Here is a 20,882-nt window from a genome sequence, read left to right on the forward strand (position 1 = left end):
AAACCACGCAAACGATGCCATCTTATCACAGGAGGTGGCAGCCCAGTGTCTCCCTCTCAGGCTGAGTATATTTACCTGTGGTCCTAAGGGCACCATTCCTCTTGGAGGAGTCATTCTCTGCATTGGTCCACCCATGTTTGGATGTCCTGAGGGAAGCAGGAGGCGATTAGCAGGAGACCGGCTAAGAGCACTGAACTAGAGGCTAGCTCTCTCCTCGCCAGTTACTGAGCACTGCCGCCAGCTTACTCTGCTTCTGTCACCATTATTCCCAGCTCTGGCTAACACCTACCCCACACGCGATTGGGTTCTTGGCTAAAATTGTCTTCCTTCTTTGTGTTGGATACTTCTTTCACAGCCTTTGCTCCTCTTTCCTCTTTCGTCATGACAGTACAGCTATGCATGGAAGCTAAGGAAGGACTGGGTGGCTCAGGCTGTAGGACTAGTGACGTCACTTGTTACTTTGTACCCTTCCCTTTTATCATTACTAAGTCACTTGTTACTTTGAACCCTTCCCTTTTATCATTACTAAGTCGGGGCTGATAAAAGTACAATCACTTAACTTCCTATTTTTCAGGAGTCATGAAATAATTTATACCTATGAAATTCTTAAAAGAATTTCCCCACTAGTTCAGCACAGCACTTTCACTTCCGCTTTAGTTACCTTGTTGTCGTGTTGGGTCCATTCCACTGGGGAGTAATGGTTGACTTCCTGGGACACCCCCAAGTGCCTAGCAATTTAGTAAAACAAAAAGTAATGTAAGTATCTATAAAACATGTACTTTAAACATTTCTCTCTTAAGTTTCTACAACTACGTAATGCCGTTGGGTATCTCTTGAGATCTTTCAATTTCTGATTCATTTTATAAACCTTATCCTTCTACATCTTTAAATGTGAGATTTTGGTTGTAAAATAGTTTTGGATGGGTGTGGTGGTGTAAGACTTCAGGCAGATCTCTGTGAGTTCAAGGCCAGCCCAGTCTAGTTCCAGGACAGACAAAAGAGACCCAGTCTCAAAAAATGAAAACAACAAAAAGAATAGTTTAGAGCTGATAGGTGTGATAGAACACAAATGCAGGTAAATCTCTAAGTTTAAGGCCAGCCTAATCTATACAATGAGTTCATGAACAGCCAAGACTTCACAGAAAAACTATATCTCAGAGACAGAGAGAGAGAGAGAGAGAGAGAGAGAGAGAGAGAGAGAGAGAGAGAGAGAGAGAGAGAGAGAGAGAGAGAGAGAGAGAGATTCTGTTCTATTCATTCTTGTATATAAATATTTTGGCGACAAGTCTATAATAAGCTATCCATCCTATTTCTTTCTTACAAGTACAATGCCATCTTCAAATTTTAATTTAATAAGGATATTGATATACCTTTCTAGAGATCTTCTAATTAAGCTTAAGTGGAATATCTTATCAAATTAAATATTCAAATATTTTAAAAAGAAATGTAATAACTATACACACAGATTTTCAGACTCTCCTTAATTTTTGTCATGCTATGTAGCAGAGAGCTCTAGTTTCCCTTTTTTTGTTTTTAGTTCTTGGATTTCTGTTGTTGCTGTTGATTGCAAGTACACCCAATATGCCCTTATGTGTATATACTTTATAAGGATATTCCCAACCCATTTAAAAATTATTTTTTATATTTTTGAGAATATATCATTCCCCCTCACCTTTTCTTCCTCTAAACTCTCTCATATGCCTCTCTTTGCTCTTTTTCTCATAGTCTCTATTTTCTTTTACAAAATTATTTTTAATTTATATATTCACTTTACATCCCAATTGTAGCCCACTCCCTCTTTGCCTCCCAGTCCCTCCCTCCCACTTTCTTCTCCCATCCCCTGCTCTTCAGAGAGGGGGAGCCCCCACCACCACCCCAGTACATCAAGTCCCATCATCTACTGAGGCATGGGCTCTACTATCATTGTTTTACACACAAACACACACACACACACACACACACACACACACACACACACACGATGTGTGTGTATATTTGTGGGGGTTTTTTATTGCTAAGTTAACTATGTGCTCATAAATACATAAATACAACCTGCTCAGTCTGTATGTGCCACTTGTAAGCATGTTTTCAGCGCTGCCCATTTGGTATTGGATAATTGATTGGTGTGCTCTTCCCTGGGGAGCTCTATTTCTCGCACTCCCAGCATGCCTTAGTTGCCCCCAGCTCCCTGTGCCGGGCCTTGTGAGTGCTGCTCTGTCGTCTATTGGTGCCATTCTCGTTTTAACCACAGTGCGCTCACACCCTAACTTCCACCTTTACCAAGCGAGTTGTCTTTCTAGTCATGCTTTTCATTAGTGAAATTGAATGCCAGTTATTAAGAAGAAAACAAAACAAAACTTAAATCACTCCCCCTCCCCCTTTCAAAAACCCTTATGTGGTCACTACTAACATCTTGCAGATCTGTGTGGGACCACGTTCTTGGGACAAACCTCACAATGGCGTAACTTCACGAACACATGAAGTATTGTCCTCTACTCCAACCCAGACTCCTCAGAGGCCAACATTAACCTCTTCTCGCCTATCCTACACATCATAAATCCTCGTTGAGGTTTCTTGAGAGCAAGCTGCTGATGTAACGCCTCACCATTCTAATAATTCAAATCAGGAAAGCATCCTGGCGCAGCAGTGCTACCACGCAAGCTGCCAAGCCTGCGTAAGTTGTGTCAGTTCTCCCATTTCCTTCTGTACCAGGACATAGTGGAGGCATGTGTTGCCTTAGCTACCATGACTCTGTGCTTTTCTAAGCAGAAACAACTCCCATTTTTCCTACCATGCCAACTATTACCCATCAATGGTTTTAAGGAGAATAAGCCTTATAATTTACAGAGTGACTAAGATATTCTTTTCACGTAGACTCAGGCATGTTTCCTTAACAGGAAAAGTTATCATAGACAGGCTATGATGCTCTGTGTCCCATGTCTGAGGGCACAGGACGCCAACTGACCCACTGCTGGTGATCTTAACTTTGAGCATCTGAGTGTGTTTGTACAGATTTCTACATGATAAGGCGATCATCGCCGCCCCTGCAATTGCTTGTTTTTTGTTTGTTTGTTTGTTTGTTTGTTTGTTTTACCACCAGAGCTATTCTGACATCCCATTCCTTATCACTCACTGATCCCTAGCCGCTGAGATGACTATCATACGGAGATGCCCTACGCCCATCACTGCCTCTCTGTTTCCTGGCTGGCAATTACTGTAAGAAAGATATATTTACTTATCTATTTATTTACGACTTATGGATACCTGCATTATTCAGTGGGTTTTAATCTGCCAATCATCTATCTATCCCTTTTGTGCATGGTTGTGGTATATTTGTGTGTATTTATGTGTGCATGTTCATTTGTCCAAGCGATGTGTGGTGTATGTACATTTGTGAGTGTATGGAGTTGGAGGCTGGTATCAGGTGTCTTCTTCAATTGCTCTCCACCTTCTATTTTGAGACAAGGTCTCTTGCTGAAACTAGAGCTCACCAGTTAAGAGGAACTGACTGGCTATGAGCGGCAGTGACCACATAGCCCTGCACTGGGGTTACAGACACACCCTACTCTGCCTGCTTTCATCTTAAAGCTGTGGATCTGAGTTCATGTTTTCAATATTATTTTACAGTATGGTTTAAGATACTCTGGTGCACACATGCTCTGTATTTTGGCCTAGCTCTTGGAGTAGCCTCCTCTTCAAAGGATCTTGATTCTTTTTGATAAGCACAGCATTTAAATATGATCTAGGCAATTGGTCTTGTTTCTTGGGGGCACTGCCTTTTGGGGCTTGTGGTAACCAATGTGCTTGAAAAAAAAAACCCTATGTATATGCACAATAAATTCATGCTCTGTACATACACACACAGCATATTTACTGTATATTATACAGTCAGCACTCAAATTCAAATCTGATACCTTGGATTATTTCTTGTCACTTTCTAGGTTAGTCAATGTCTTACTCAACAGTAAGAAGTATGACCTTTATTATTATCAATGTATTTTCTTATGTAACTAATCAGTGTATTTATTTGCCCAACATAACTCATCTTCCATCCACACTTCCTGCTCTCTCAGTGTGGTTCTGGTGTGGCCTCAGGACATCCCTGTGTACGTGGAAGATACTGACAGCAACAGCAAGAAAAACAAAGTAACATAATACAAACAAAAACATAACACAAAAACACCTAAGAGGATAAACAATATGCTTTTGAATGAACAACGGATTGCTGAAATCTGAGAGGAAATAAAAAATTCTTAGAGTCAAATGGCAATACAATATATCATCACGTGGTACACAGCCAAGCCAGTCCTAAAAGGAAAGTTTATAGACATAGGGGCTTCATATTAAAAAAAAAAAAAAAATAACACTAGAGACATCTCAAATAACTTAATGATGCACTCAAAATTCTAGAAAAATAAGAAGCCAATCTCAAACCCAGATGACGGCAAGAAATAGTAAAGATTAGGACAGAAATTAATGAAATAGAGATTAAACAAACACATTTAAAAAATCAATCACATACATCAGTTTTTTGAAAAAATTAGTAATATTGAGAAACCCTTAGTTAAACTGACAAAAAAGGAAAAAGATCCACATTAAGGTTATCAATAACAAACCTCTAATCTATGTTATACCCAAAGGAAAAATTACTGGTATTATTTCCCCTGAGAACAGGAATGAGACAAGAATGTCCACTCTCACTGTCTCATTCAATATAGTGCTCTACGTCTTAGCTAAGGGCTAGATAAGAAAAATACACAAGGGAAAATAGGAAAGGGATATGTTACACTAGCCCTATCTATACTTTAAAGATCCTATAGACTTAAATAGGAAACTTTAGGTCTATGAAACATTTTAAGTAATGTTTTACGACACAATATTAATAACCAAAACCCATTAACCTTCCTATGTATGAAAAATGAACTCCCAGAGAAAGAAATTAGAAGTATCTTATTCACAAAGTAGCTAAAATAAACTCAATCAAGGAAATGAAAGACCTCTACACTGACAACTTCAAAATACTGAAAAATAAGAGAAAATGCTAGATGTGGTGCTTTGAATAGGAACGGCCCCCACAGCCTCATGTGCTTGAAGTCTTGGCCCATAAGGAGTGGCACCAATAGGCAGTGTGAGCCTGTTGAGTAGGTGGAGCCTTGTTGGAAGAGTGTGTCTTTGTGAGGGTGAACTTTGAGGTCTCTTATGCTCAAGCTACCCCTATTGTTGCACACAGTCCCCTTCTGCTGTCTGTGGATCAAGATGTTGAACTCTCAGCTCCTCCAGCACCGTGTCTGCCCAGACGCTGCCATATTTCCCACCATGGTGATAATGAAATAAACCACTGAAATGGTAAGCCAGCCCCAGGTAATTGTTTTTCTTTATAAGAGTTGCCTTGGCCATGGTGTCTCTTCACAGCAATAGAAACCTTAACTAAGACACTAGGTGATACAAAGAATCTTCCTGGTCCTGATCGGTAGATACATGAAAATAGCTACACTACCAGAAGTAGTGTACAAATTGAATGCAATTCTAGTCAGGTTTCCGATGTCATTCTTCAAACAATCATAACAAAGAAACACAAAACTTCATATAGAACCACAACAGACCATATTTCTGATTAGTTTTATGCCAACTTGACCCTTTAGAGCCATTTGGAAAGAGGGAACTGCAACTGAGAAAATCCCCCCACCACACTGGCCCATGGCTGTCTGTGGGGAATGTTTTTTTGATTGATGATTGATATGGGTGGGCCCATCTCACTTTGGACCTTTAAATCCCTGGGCTGTTGGTCTGAGCTGCTGTTTAAAAAAAAAAAAAAAAGCCTGCTGAACAGCCCATAAGGAGAACAAGCCAGTCAGTAGCACTCCTCCATGGCTACTGCTTTGGTTCCTTCCTCCAGGCTCCATCCTTGAATTCCCATGCTGACTTCTCTGGAAGATGGACTGCAAGCAGTAAGGTGAAATAAACTGTGTCCTCCACCAAACTGCGTGAGGTAATATTATTTTATTACCACAACATCAGAAACCCTAATTAAAACAAAATTGGTGTCAGGTTCAGCGGTATTGTGACAGATCTGACCACATATTTTGGGGAGGATTGTGTTGGAATCCCATTACTTTGTGATAGAAAAGCCACTGAGTGCTCAGAGCTCAGCAGGCTGTTCTGTGGGAGCTTGGAAGACACAGATACCAAAAGCAGTACAGCTGGTGGAGAGATGGCTTTGAATGTTTCTGAGGAAGTACAGACTCTAACTTAAATGAAGGATGTGTGGCTCTGGTCAGCAAGGGGTAAAGAATTGGCTGTGATTTCCAAGACACTTTGCTTTGTTGAGACAATCAATACTGTTTAGCTGGTACAACTAAGAAGAGATCAGCATCACTGAGGAAAATCTGGGAGTGTTTCTTCAGCATCAGCACACAGAAACTGTGGTCCAGAGCTGGTCAAAGCTGTACCCTGTGCTAGCAGCTGACTGAGTAATGTGTACGAGCTTCCTAGATAGTACTGGTTTTAAAGGCATGAAGAGGAGCTGAGGCTTCAGGAGAGGCCACTGGTGAAGGTACAACCCTAGTTTCAGTAGACGCCATATGCTTAAAGGGCTCATGGAGAGAAGTAGAGGCTTGAAAACAGGTCGGAGGTCGGAGACCCTGAGGAGACACCATCAGAGGTTACTGGTGAGATGTCAGCCACACTGCAATGGAGACCCCAACCTTGGACAACTGCTAAGGACAGCAGCCACTGCAGAATGGAGTTGGCCTGAATCTAAGACAAGCTGTGTGTGCTGACAGTGGCAGAGCTAGAGAAATGGAGCCCTTCAGGAGCCCAGAAGATTGTGAGGGATGATGAGTTCCAGATGTCAGACACTAAACTTTTTTTTTTTAGCAGCTCTGCTTTGGTCTGTAACTGTGCCCTGGTTCGTTCTTTCTTTCTTTCTTTCTTTCTTTCTTTCTTTCTTTCTTTCTTTTTTTTTATTAAGAAATCATGTGATTTATTTTTGATTTTACAGGAGTCTACAGTTGAGAGACTGGAATCTTAAATATACATAGAGTATTTTATTCTTAGGTATTTTAGAGTAACATTGGGTATTTTCTAGAAACTTTGAACTTTGAAAAAGACTGGATGTTTCAAAGAGAGTGAATTTTTTCGGTGTTTAAATTTTGAAAGGCTGTGGGACTTTTGGAAGTTATAATACAACATTGCTATTACAGCATAATGGTAATGTTATACCATCTTGAAGACAAATGAAGAGAAAGAAGTTTCTCGTTAAATAGTCATGAGTTTGTTTGTCAACTTCAGAAAAGGTCAAGTGTACTGGCTAGTTTTTCATCAACTTGACTTTGGGAAGGTAGAGCCTGAACTGAGAAAATGGCTCCATCAGATTGGCCTGTAGGCAAGTGTGTGGTGCATTGTCTTGATTGATGGTTAATGTGGGTGAACCCAGCTTACTATATATGGTTGCACCCCTAGATAGGTGGTCCTGGGTGCTATAAGGAAGCAGAGTGAGCAAGCTATGAGGAGCAACGCACGCCACAGAACTCTCTCATGGCTTCTGCTTCAGTTCCTACCTTGAGTTCCTACCCTGACTTCCCCATGGTGGATCGTGACCTGAAAATTTAATATGAAATAAACCCTTTCCTCCCTGAGCTGCCTTAGGTCATGTTTTTTTATATCACAAGAAAAAGGCAACCTAAGACAAGCATGAGCAGCCAAAGCAATCCTAAACAGAAAGAGCATAACTGCAGGCCATTTGACAGACAGCCTTCCACAGGGACATGGAAAGGCAAGCCAATGGAACAGAATGGAGGACCTGGAAAGAAAACACATATGGTACAGACACCTTATTTTTGACAAAGGGATATAATATTCAAAATTTATCAAAAAACAGGCTAATGAATTCAACAATTCTCAAAAGAAGAAATATAAATAGTAATTATTTTTCTTTAAAAAAAATTTCATGTGCACTGGTGTTTTGCCTTTCTGTGTGTCTGTGTGAAGGTGCCAGATGCCATGGAACTAAATTTGCAGATAGTTTTAATCTGCCATGTGGGTGCTGGGAATTGAACCTGGATCTTCTGGTTCCATCTTTCAGTACCCTCAGAAAGTATTTTTCAAAGTGTTCAAATATCTCTATTCATCAGGGGAAGCCATTTAAAATTACTTTGAGAGATGATCTCATTCTAGTCAGAATGGCTATCATCAAGAAATCTGGCAAAAATCATGGTGCACTTCTAAGGAAAGAGGAACTTTTATCCATTCTGATGGAGTGCAACCTCATACAGACACTATGGACTTCAGTGTGGAGGTTCCTCAAAAAATTAAAAATATATCTACTGTGTGGCTGAGCTATACCACTCTCTATACATATCCTAACACAAAGAATCTTAGACATCTGTGTTTATTGTTATTCTATTCACAATAGCAAGGAAAGGAAATAGAACCATTCCAAGAGTCCACTGACAGACGAATGGATAAAGAAAAACTGTTCCATATACACAATAGAGTAGAAGTTAACTGTAAAGAAAAGTGAAATCATGAAATTAACTGAAGTGACTCAAATTCAAAAAGAAGAACACCATGTCTGTCACGTATGTGAATCCTGGATGTGCGTGTACGTGTGTGTGTGTGTGTGTGTGTGTGTGTGTGTGTGTGTGAGAGAGAGAGAGAGAGAGAGAGAGAGAGAGAGAGAGAGAGAGAGAGAGAGAGAGAGAGAGAGAGAGAGAGAGAGAGAGAGAGAGAGAGAGAGAGAGGAGGGAGACAGAGAGAGAATATGAATGAATGAATGGATGGATGGATGGATGGGTGGGTCAGGCCCAACAAACATTTAAAAGGACACACAAAGAGGGTAAAATAGGAAATAAGGAAGTCTGAGAGGGGGCAACAAGACACACAGGACATGAAAAAAACAAAGGGACTGGAGTGGGAGGCCGCAGGGAGGGTCAGGAGCACAAGGATGGGGAAGATGAGAAGGAGAGAGGAGAGAGAGTTTACCAAAACAGTTTTGTTTCTTAAATAAATAAATAAAAATTAAAAATTAAAAAAAAATTACTTAAGCTATCTAATACTTGGTATGCTAATTTAAAACTAAAAACTAAGAAGATAAAATGGATATTCAATGGCTTAGTTACTGATCTATGACCTCCCTGAGAATGGAGACAATATCTATGATCTTTCTCTGAGGCATATTTTGTATATTCTATTTCTAACCAAGTATGTCACAATTCATTCTTTTTTCAAAAAAAGATTTACTTATTTATGTATCTTATGTATATGAGTGCTCTGATCCCATTACACATAGCTGTGAGCCACCGTGTAGGTGCTGGGAATTGAACTCTGATTCTCTGGAAGAGTAGCCAGTGCTCTTAACCTCTGAGCCACGTCCATAGCCCCCACAATTAATTCTTAAAAATATATCTAAGATAAAATTACTAGAAGACTAAGCATCATTTTACTTCGGAAACACACACTGTACCAGAAATGTTAACACAACATGACTTAACCTGAGAAGCCAACGTTGTACCCACAATGCAAAGTTTTCTTGGGTTGGAAAAAGGATACAATTTCCCCCAAAATATACTATACTTTTTGTTTTTGTTGTTGCTTCCTCTGCCTTACAAGGGGAGAAATAGTTGGGGAAAACACATGTACCCCAATATAAATTTAAAGTCATAAGGAAATAATGTTCTTTTAATGTGGATTTTTGGAGTGTGAAATAATCATTTCAAATATCAATACTGTAATTCCCATAAAGTAAGGGGATTCTATGACTGAAAACGGCCTTTTGAACTGTCCACAGAGGCATCAGCATGCACTTTGCCATCAGCCAGCAGCCTACACTGAGCAGGTGCCTGGTGATTACTATGCAAGGCTAGACAGAGAGTCTTCACAGTTGCAGCCCATGGCTTGTGATCCTTACATGATAGAATGCACTGCTCTCTGTGCAGCTGGAAATGCTACATCTCACACTAATAGCACTAAAAAGAAGCCAAACCTCACATATAAAGTATTTTACAAAGATAAACAAATACTTATAAGAGACGCACAAAGCATGCTTGTCCTCAGTGAGAGGGCACGTTATGGAGTATGTAAGCAACTTGGGTTCACGGTGCTGTAGTAACATTTCAACTTATAAGTAAATGTTTACATTTTTACTTTATGCATCAAGATCTCACAATGCAACCCTGGCTGACCTCGAACTCACAGCAATCCTCTTGCCTCTGCCTCTCAAGAGCTGGAATTACACCTCTCTAAACATCTCTTCCTCTGCTTCGAATTTTAGCTGACTTTTACTTCTCTGAAAAGTCATTGGTCTTTTTAGGGTTATCTTATCCTTAGTGTCCATTTTATCTGTCTTCTTCCCATTACGGGAATTATGCATTAAGAATTTACAGGGTAAATCTTACTCATTTCTCTGTGTACGCAGTCAGTATTTTCTCCAGTCCCAAGTATAATCCTTGTTCAAGGTGAACTGCAGAAACACTGAAATTTTCAGATAGCAAAATCGCTCTGAACCCTACAACTCAGAAATAAAGTAGATGGTCCATCACCTCTTTTTCACAGTGTGACAGGAACGAAGAGCTTGCACATTGATGCGACTTCAATGGTGCATTTACACGCTTGTGCATTTTTTTCTTACATTGGTTAATATCTCCGCAGTAACACTCCAGAAGATTTTACTCTACATCGTATCTGTTAATATATATATGCAACTTCACTGTGTGCACCACACTTTCTCTAAGAGCTCGTCTGCTGTTTCACAGGTATTCCTGAGGACTTGGACATCATGTTCAGATACAGTATGTGCTTAGAGTATCAAATTTAACCTTGGCATATAAAATGGACAATAGGATCTGGTGCAGGTGATCTCAACTCACATGTCTGTTTTTAACAGGTGAGGATTAAGGCAATTAAAAATTCCATAGACAATAGCTTATTCTTGGTGTCACTCATCCATGAACAGTTTCTATACTGTTTTGATTTCATCAGTGCAGGGTAAATACTCTGGGCTTGTCTGTCCAGACGGTTTATCCATGAAAGATAAAAAGTTGTTTCACTTCAGGAGAAGGATGTTCCAGTGAGTGATAAGGGCTCCCTGAGAGCTGAATCAACTCCAGCATAAAACTGTGAGACGTGTACATCTATGGGCTTCATTTTTGGGTCATGAATCTCTTCACACACACATTTGCTCTCTACTCTATTGTATACTTTTGCTATCTGACTTATTTCTATATTTTCCAACACAGTGGCACCATAACATATTACAAATACCCATTGCTATTTATAAACAAATAGAATAAGACATTGTAGATTTAACCCAGAACCATAGAATATTTCAGGAAAACTCAAATATGTAACCTAGTAACTAGTAAATATAAATTGTCAAGGGTGTCTTTCACATATTCAAATGACTAGTCAGAGCCACCGAAAATGGAATGCTTCACTTTGCTTCTACTTTGTATAATCTGCTAATAAGAAAAACTTCAGTATATTACAATCAACTTAAATGAAGCATACATATAAAATGTTAATATATTTGTTCAATGGACACCATTCCAATTAGTCAACAAAAAGTTACATCAATTCTGCTTTAACTAATAGCTAAATTGAAAATTCATGTTTGCTTAAGAAGTTCATGCTCCTAAGTATATTAAACATATCCTAAAATGATATTCTTTGAATGATTAATGTGATTATTTGAAAAATAGTGTAAATGAAAGTTACTCTAAGTTTGGGTGATAGATTCCTGAGTTAACATAATTTAGTGAAAACGTATGTGGTGGGAGGTACAGAGAAGCCATTCGGAAAAGAATGTAATGTCTGATATGCATCGCCATAGATGCTGTCAAACTCTAGAGGAGACCACCTTTACATAAGTATCTTTTATATTCTATTTCTGAATACTTCTTTTTAAAAAACAAGTCATTATATGGTTATTTTTAAAACCTTGCAAACACTAGACCTCACTTTAACCTGAGCATTCCAGAGGCTGAGGCAGGAGGATCAAGATTTTGAGGTCAACCTGGGCTATTTGGTGAAATTTGGTAAAAATATTTAAACAATCTATACAAATGTACATTGTTTCAATTGTATTGTATTTTGTTAATTTTTATAGATTATGAGACTTAACACTGTATCTTGTGTGCGTGCATTCAGTGTCTTTGCACGTGCGCATGCATGTTGTCATGTGTATGAATGCACTTGTGAGCACATATACACTGAGGACCGAAGTTGATGGCAGGTGTCTTCTTTGACTGCTCTGCACTTTATTTACTGAAGCAAGTATGTCACTAAATACAGAGCTGACAAACTGGATTTAACTATGTCCAACTGGATTATACTAGTCTAGCTGGCCAGCTTGCCTTGAAGATTCCTTGCTCTATACCTTCAGAGTGTCAGGACTATGGGTAGTGATCGAATTCAGCATTCCAGATGGTTCTTGGGATTCCATTATCGTCCTCATGCTTGCCACCCCCCACAGTATCTTATACTGGACTCTGAAATGGCTTCACATGAATTCTAATAATTACATCATGTTCTCATCATAACTACAGGATAAAGGTATTTTTAATAACGCATTTAGACTAGAATCTCACAGTTTCCTAATTGAGACTTTCAGGACTTTCTTAGATCTACCCAATATACAAAGCTAAGAATTGAATATATGAAACACTATCAAGACTCCAACAGAAGGCATAATGAAAATTAAAAGGCTCAGACCCCCATGTAAGTATATCTGTGGATACACCCAGGTTCATCTACAGAGAACAACAAGATTCCCACATGCTGGCAATCTTGCCATCTGTGTGGAGGTCTCTGTCTTGTTTCATGGCCTGTTCTCTGATCCAAGAAACCGAATGCACATTCATCCTGGAGGTGAAAAGGCTCTAGTTGCTGACATGGGGACTGCTAGGCATCAAATTTACTGGACAAGCCAGTGCTGGTTTCACCTTAAGTTTCATTCCCCTCTGGAGGTGAGCCTGCCTGCTATCACATCCCGCACTCGGCACAGCATTATTTATCTGGTTGCTGTGGAACTCACTGTGTAGACCATGCTGGCCTCAACCTCAAAGAGACCCACCTGCCTCCACCAGCCACTATATCCCGAGTGCTGAAGTTAAAGTTGTGTGCCACTATGTCTGGCTTGGCATGATTATCTATAAGAATGTAATGAGAGAGCCAAAATTCTGCTGGGACAAGTGAATTAGTAATGGCAACCTTTTTGTTCCATTTTTCATGGTGAAATATGTAGAAATAAAAGAGTGGAAAAGTGAATTTAAATGATTTTATTTTATTTTGAGATAAAACTGAACTATACAAATGACACAGTTAATCATTTAATTTCTTCTTGTATAAGTATGCACATCACCCACATCCTCAAACTAAACTATAAACTTTTTACAAATAAAAAATGTGTTTTATTCTTTTTAGTAAATAAGAGCTTATGATGTTGGTTAAAAACATCCTAGGCTAAGTCTAATGTTTATCTGATTACTTATCTGACACACCACTGTAACAAGGCACAATGTATATGAGATTTATAGCACATGAAAATAAACCAAAGTATGTTATAAGAATTTCTCTGCTATAAAAAATTTCTCTGAGAGGATGATCAACATTTACCAAAGTTAGCTGCACAGGTCAGGTAATCATTTTCTAGAAGTAGGCAGGTTGTAAATCTTGCAGGGTTGCAAGCCAGGTAATACAGTATGACTCTTCAAATGTATGAATGTGTGTGAAGAGTCATGGACAAGCAGGAGGACACGCATGTTACTGGGTCCCAACAACACTTAACAAAAAGGCCATCAGTGCAAAGCTGCCTAGGAACCTTCAAGGAGATTACACAGTACCTGAAGCAGCAGTCAGGAGGGATGACACCGAACACACTGCTGATACATTCAAGATCTTTTTAAATGTTTTAAGTAGCACATAAATCTTACCTGATTAGGTATCCTCAACGGGGGCCTTGGGCCTCCAGGGTACCGAGGGGACATAAAAGGCTATTAAAGACAAACAAACAAACAAACAAAAAAATCAGAACAATGCAAACACAAATCTAAAAGCAAACTACTTGAAAAATGTGGAATTATATGAATCATACATCAATTCATTTTCCTCTGTGGCTGTTTTCAGCAGAATGAAAGCTTTCAAAAGTGTTATCCTGATTTTTATTTTGCAGAACATCTGGAAATTTTCCAAAGGAAATGTGAAAACATCAAAGATGATTAACTACAGCAATTAAAAATATGAATTTCTAAGATAATGATATCTAATTGCCAAAGACAAGTTAAAGAATCAGGTAAATTAGTCCCAATAACTGTCTGAAAAGGAGGTTTGGTGGTTATTGCATTATATAAGATATGTTCTGAGTAAACTTTTGAACAAATTATAAATATTTATTATCAGTTTTCAATAAAAAATGTAAAGTGATCAAATTTTGCTCCCTACTTCTGTTCTACATAAGACTGCAAAGTTCGCTCTGTAAGGGTTGTTTACAGTCAAAAGCACTTTGTTGGCCTTTTCCCATTATGAGTTTATTATAAAGTTAACAATAAACTTTAAAGGTAAAACTTCTTTCCGTATGTTGATTATATTATATTCTGAAGAATATATACATTTAAATAAAAGAAAAACGGTCTTCTTTTCAAAGTCACATTAATTTATGTTGTTGCCCGAATCAAAGGTTTCTCTAAGTTGGGTTAAATCTTTTAGTAGGAACTTGAGCATATAGCGTGTCTTTGTAGCCAGAGCCTATTAGGTGAGTGCCCAAAACCTAGTTACTTAGACTCGGATGCTCATTTCTAAAAGGTCATGAAAATATTCAAAATTTCTATTTTATTATACTTTTTAAAAACTAGCAGAATAATTTTAATTTTGCTTATTTATGTATTAATATAGTTACTTATATATAAGTTCCTTTACATATAAAATAAGCAAGTATTTATTTTTAGTGGGATGCATATTAATTAAAACATTAAGATTAGCTTATTATATACTGTGAATCAATTTAATAAATGGAAAGTAGATATAAACTGTTTATAACATTTTACATAACTGAACCCTGAATTTATGTCTTTTATGAATATGATATTTGGTCCGCCGCAAATCTCAAGACGTATCTGCCATGCAGATTCACTCCTACAGTGTATTTTGCAGTCTAGGAAGTGAACAAAGTGAAGTTTACAATGAGCAAGCAATTTGCTTCTGCTCTCTGGGCTCTGTGTGTCACGGTGCTCCCTGGAGATTGTTTTATTGGGCAGAAGTGGCAGGCTGTTGAGGTAATAGAGTTACCTCCAGCTGCTAGAATGTAAGTAGACTTTTCTGTTTTAACAAAGTTGATTATAGAAGGCTTAGCTATCATGGATGTGGCCGGAGTCAGCTTTCTTCCCTGCTGGAGAAGCTCTTCCGAGGCGAACTGGTAAGTAAGTGACACACTGTTGCCAGATAGAGTTCACATCAATGTCCAGGCTCTGGTCTCTTCCTTTCATTCTTTCTTTTCTGAATTATCCAATGTTACTTACATAATTACAAGTTTAAATTTTTGACTCAACTCTAACTATAATAATTAGATACTGTAGTATTAGTTTTATGATAGTTGTCTTTCTTTACAAAGTGATTTCTCCTGATGTATTCACACATTCCAGGTGCAATACCAACTTACTAAAATCATTTGGAAATGGAGTACAGGTCAACAATGTGAAAATTACCACTAAATACCAAATGCTGAAGTAACTATTCAGTGCCTTGTTGGAAACATAGCACTTGAGACTGGTATGTTAACCTAATGTGAAAAGATGGTAACGTGTTAACTTCATGGATTATTCGATCTCTGATAGACTGAATTATGAACCAGCGCATTTGGATGAGATGATGTGTATGTTCTGCCTGCCGTACAGAAGTTACCGTGAGGGAGCAGGGTTGTTGTATGCAGTGCCTATGGACATACAGGTGCTTGTAGTATTTTATCTTGTGAGAGACAAATTCTGGGTTTAGACAGTTTATTTACTCATATGCCTTCCTCAAAAAAAAAAAAATTCACTTTGTGTTTTTGTAAAGGAAAGAAGGATGAAAGAGAGAGATGCAGAAAAGGACGAGGCAGGTGGGAAGACGCCACACAGGAATCTCTACAGAGCAGGCTGGACATAAAATCTAGCTAATTTAGATGTTTAAAAATATTTCTATCTAAATTATAAACAATGCTTCAGTGAACGTACTGTTAAAAAATAATCAGTGCTGGGATAAATTCTAAATGTTTAGGCCAAATCTAACTATACCTTAGCTAGACAGCCATCCAAGTCTTAAGTGTCTAATGAGTTAGCTTACAGAAACGCAGCACCAGAGCACTAAATTGTCTGCCCTGGATCATTGGAGAGAATTCTATACTGGAACCTGTATTTCACTCTTAGAAAGTATGCTGTGGTAAAGTACTGATCTAGGCCACAGTATATCTATCAGCAATATTAGGTACACGTGTTAATAGACATGCTGTAATTTAGGACAAGCACGGTCTTCAAAGACTTCTTAGCTCTGAAAATAAGCTTATTCTTTGTATCTGAGGCTATTTGTTTTTTGTTTCATTTTGGTTTTTTGATTTAAATAGGACATCAAATCCCTGGGAAAAGTTATTTATAATGTATGTGAAAAAAAAATCTGTGTGTGAGTCAAGAGCTTGGATGCTAGTGTTTGTAGCCTCACTAATTAGTAGGATGGCCTTGAACTATAAGCTCTGGGGGTTGCAGTTTTCTTAACCCTAAAATGGAGAAGTTGGACCAGATGAATTTTAAAATCCTTTACAAAACAAGGGATTTATAATTCCAGGATATGTCCTTTCTACTTTGCCTTTCAGTATGGAGATTAGCATACTGTGCAGCTATAGACTCTGAAGTATGCACAAGATGGCAGGGGCTGAGGACAAAGGCATGGCTTCGAAGGCACAAGCCATCTTTATCAAGGAGTTGGAGAAAATTACCATGTTTTGTAGAAAAAAGAAACGTGGTTAAGGAAGAAATACTCTTAACAATAGTGTTCTTTGTTATGACATATTGAAGGTTGGCCGGGGGACAAAAGAGGGGAGCTAGGAAATCTGGGGATGTGCCTAATGAAATCCCTCATGTGACACGGAACGTCTTGGACACTCACAAGGGCACAGGTTCTAGGTGATTGGATTTGTCAGTGAACACAGCAGATAAAGGTCACTGCTCTCTGCATGGAATTCGCCAAGGCTCACAATGTTATAATTAAACTGAGAAATAATTTTCTGGAGAAATGTTCTGTGCATCAGCCCTCTAGTTTGGAACAAATAGAATGTTCTCTTCACCAAATGTCAAGTACCAATGAAAGCTCAAAGAAAATAATAATTTAATCTGTATCTTCCCTGAAAACAACATTGTGCCATCCTTACTGGATCAAACATGCAGTTCTGAGTGACTGAAAATCAAGACAAGAATTTTTCAAGTTTCCAAACTGGGACACACGTATGGGGTGAGGTTCTTTGTCACACACGATGGTCTGGCTTGCAGTGCCCCAGGGGAGCTGTCCTTGTAAGCATGCTCCTGCTGTTGGCATGTGCCTTGGCTGTCTGTGTCTGCACATTATTCCTATGATGAAACTGGATGCCCAGTGCGAAGCTATTTGAAGATGAGGCCTGTGGGGAATCTTTTCTGGAGGGTAGAGCTTTCCTGAATAGTTTGTTGTCTCTAAATAGGGGCACAGAGAGACGACTGTTCTCCTGTTTTATTTTTGGAGGTAGGGTCTTTATAACGCAGATTAGTTTTTCAAGCTTACTATAGAGCTTAAGAGTTTAGGTTTCTCCAGCCACTACCACTTTAGGGCTGGGATTTTAGGTATGTGCCGCCGTGTCAGGCCAAATGGGTGCTAACAGATCAAGTTTACTTCATGCACACCACACACTAACTGAACCATCCTCAGCCCAGCTCCTGGATCTTGAATATTCTTGACATCAGGACTCTGAAGGGTAAGTTTCTTGCCTAAATCACCTAATGCACAGTATTTTCATTAGAGCAGCCCAAACCAACTAAACTAACAGAAATGGGCTAATGGAGAATAAGAAGAACATAAATATACACTATTAAGAAATCACTAACTATGCAATGACAAAATGGAAAAAAAAAATCACAATATCTAACAAAAACAGATTCATTGTAGCCAAGTGATCGTTCAGAGAAATTATGTCATTTAGAATCATAAATTAAGAATAAATGCCATTAACTTTTATTGGATTACTATTTTCTGTTCTACCAAAAATTATAATTTTAATTGCTTTTCTGATTACCATTTGTTCCTTATTCTTTCTGTTACATTTATAATAAATTATGACCTATATGATCTTTCTTAATATGTTTTTTGATATATTTTACTTTTTAGGATTCATTAATCAACCCTTTATACAGGAAGAAACCAACAATCAAATTCCTTAACCGCCATTTTAGTTTTCCTACCTCTGGTTCTGCTACCAGAACGGAATAGCATGGACACAGGCTTCATTCTTATGACCAGCCAGCCATGAACTGCTAGCCTCAGCATTTCCTCACAGGCCGCCAGCAATGTGCAACCATTCACTTAATGTGGAGGTCTTTCCCCCAGCCACCACTCAAACATGAAAAGCTGAAAGGGCAGCAGTGTGTCCAGTAAGCAAGTGATATAAAGACTAATTAGCATGTGGTCTTGAGTCACCAGACTAAAAGAAATGCCATAATTGAAATAAAACCATTTAACAAATTCTTCCTCTTTTTTCCTTAGACATTTTGAATAGAATTTTGACTGTGTGTGTGTGTGTGTGTGTGTGTGTGTGTGTGTGTGTGTGTGTGTTTGTGTGTCTATACGCAATTTGGGGGCATGTTTAATTTGTTTTTAAGATAAATGCTGATGGAGACTAGAACATAGTGGGGAGTGCAGTAAATGGACATAGTATTATTAGAAGAGTGTTATCACAATAATAAAACTGTTCATTAGAACATATTAACTTATGAGGCTCTCCAGGAAAGAAAAGCAACAGGCAGTGCCTTCCAGGGAGAAAATGAGGCAGGAAAGGAACACCAGCAAATATTCTGCTGTTTCTATGTTCCTCAGAAACTGAGTCATGAACAGCATCGATGGAGGAGTCAGAACTTACTAAAGAGGAAACAAAGCTTGTTGCTTTGTATGAGATCTCACCAGGTCAATTTACTTGTCTTGTTAAAAAAAAATACATGGTATCTACTGATATTGTAAAGAGCAAACCAGACCACTCGGACAATATATCTGGTTTAGCTAGAATGTACATGAAACGTATGCCCAAATAGAAATAAATGTACTGCCCAAATAAGATAAATAATTGTCTTCTAAGTGGCCCAGAAAGAACAAAGAGCCCAAAGTTATACTGACAATATCCATATTAACAATACGCAGAAGGGTTACAATTTAGATTGACTGAAAATGCCTTCTGCTTTCTACTATTGCTTTTCGGGGTTTGCAACAATTCCTGGAGTGCTAGGTCATCAGAAAAATCAACAGTCTGTATAGCAGTCAACCACTTGGCTAATCGGCTCATCTAGTGCCTTGCTTATAAATAGAATCCCTTTTTATTTTTATAGTGAAACATTTTATTTTAATTCATCTTATTTTTGGCTCATATGTGTATTTATTTATTTGTGTGGGTGCATGTGTGCATGCTTCCATGCGTGTGTGGGTGTGTGTGTAGGTCAGTGGAGCTGCCCACCTCCTTGGAGCTGCCCACCTCTTTGAGCAAGGGCCTCTCACTGGCCTGGAACTCACCACAGAGGCAAGGCTGTACAGCAAGCCCCAGGGTTCCACCTGCCTCCACTACCCCAGTGCTGAATACAAGTGTGTGCCGTAGCATGCAGCTGATGGCATGTGGGTTCTGGGCATTGAACTCTGGCACTTAGACCACCTGAGCCATCTCTCCAGCCACCGAAACATTTCAAAAGCTTATCTGCCGTAAGTTTGATCTTAGAAGCCTGTTTTCAACAATGCATTTTATTTACATTAAGATTCAACATTTCAGTATGAATATTAAACATTTTGTCCTCTTAAAATATATTATCTTTAGCATAAAAGACACATGAGAAAAAGGTTACTTTTTAAGATATAGTTTATAGATCATAACAACTACACCAAAAAATGTGAGATGTAGATGAAACCTGCTCTGGAAAGGAATGAATTGTTTTCAATATGTTTGTTAACCATATAATGATTAAGTATTTATATGTCATCCTGAGGAACCAGTGCATAACCTAGTTTTAATCTTTTCTCTGGTTTTGTTAATGTAATGTATTAAGCAGATCCTGAGTCCAGCATAATTTTATAACATAAGATTACTCTACAGCCTATAAAACATACTTTTAGAAAAAAAAATGTCAGGACACAATTATTCATAGTTCTAACAATGCATCAAAATGTATTCACTACAAGGTTTAACCAAAGGACGATATGCTTTTTAAAACAAAATACTATTTTTGTTACTGTACATCTATTTTATTAATTAAATTGTCCTTATAGGATCTTTTCTATGTAGATTCCTACTCTATATTTTACTTACAAGTAAGTTTTTACTAAACTTAAGTATGTTAACTCTTTTGAAGTTATATAATATGAATAATAAATGCTAGTAAGGAATATTATTTTGAAAATCATTAGTGAAGTGTGACTTATTTTACCTTAGTCGTACTTTATAGACAGATGTTTACAAATTTTTATAATTCCATGCAATGCTTGGGTTTTCTAGAGAAAAGTTATATATAACTGAATCTAAAGATTTTTTACAACTTAACTCATCTTAATTTGTTTAGTGTCTTTTCTGTTTTTCACGAACATCTCCATCAGACGCCACTGACACCCCAGTGAATAAGACACTCTTGATTAGCACACTTTAATTC

At 38.2% G+C, this 20,882-nt stretch overlaps 1 protein-coding gene across 7 annotated transcripts in view; it reads right to left on the minus strand.

Moving 5' to 3' along the window:
• Positions 1-20,882, minus strand: part of Ssbp2 (single stranded DNA binding protein 2) — a 249,109-nt gene that overhangs the window by 41,237 nt on the left and 186,990 nt on the right. For all 7 annotated transcript variants that reach the window (XM_051172516.1, XM_051172515.1, XM_051172513.1 and 4 more), the window contains 3 exons: positions 13,929-13,988; positions 662-728; positions 76-146 (listed from right to left, as the gene is read on the minus strand). In XM_051172516.1, the coding sequence (XP_051028473.1) occupies positions 76-146; positions 662-728; positions 13,929-13,988 (198 nt within the window). The remainder of the gene's footprint in view (positions 1-75; positions 147-661; positions 729-13,928; positions 13,989-20,882) is intronic.

Source organism: Acomys russatus, chromosome 30 (assembly GCF_903995435.1).
Source record: "Acomys russatus chromosome 30, mAcoRus1.1, whole genome shotgun sequence".
Taxonomy (NCBI): domain Eukaryota; kingdom Metazoa; phylum Chordata; class Mammalia; order Rodentia; family Muridae; genus Acomys; species Acomys russatus.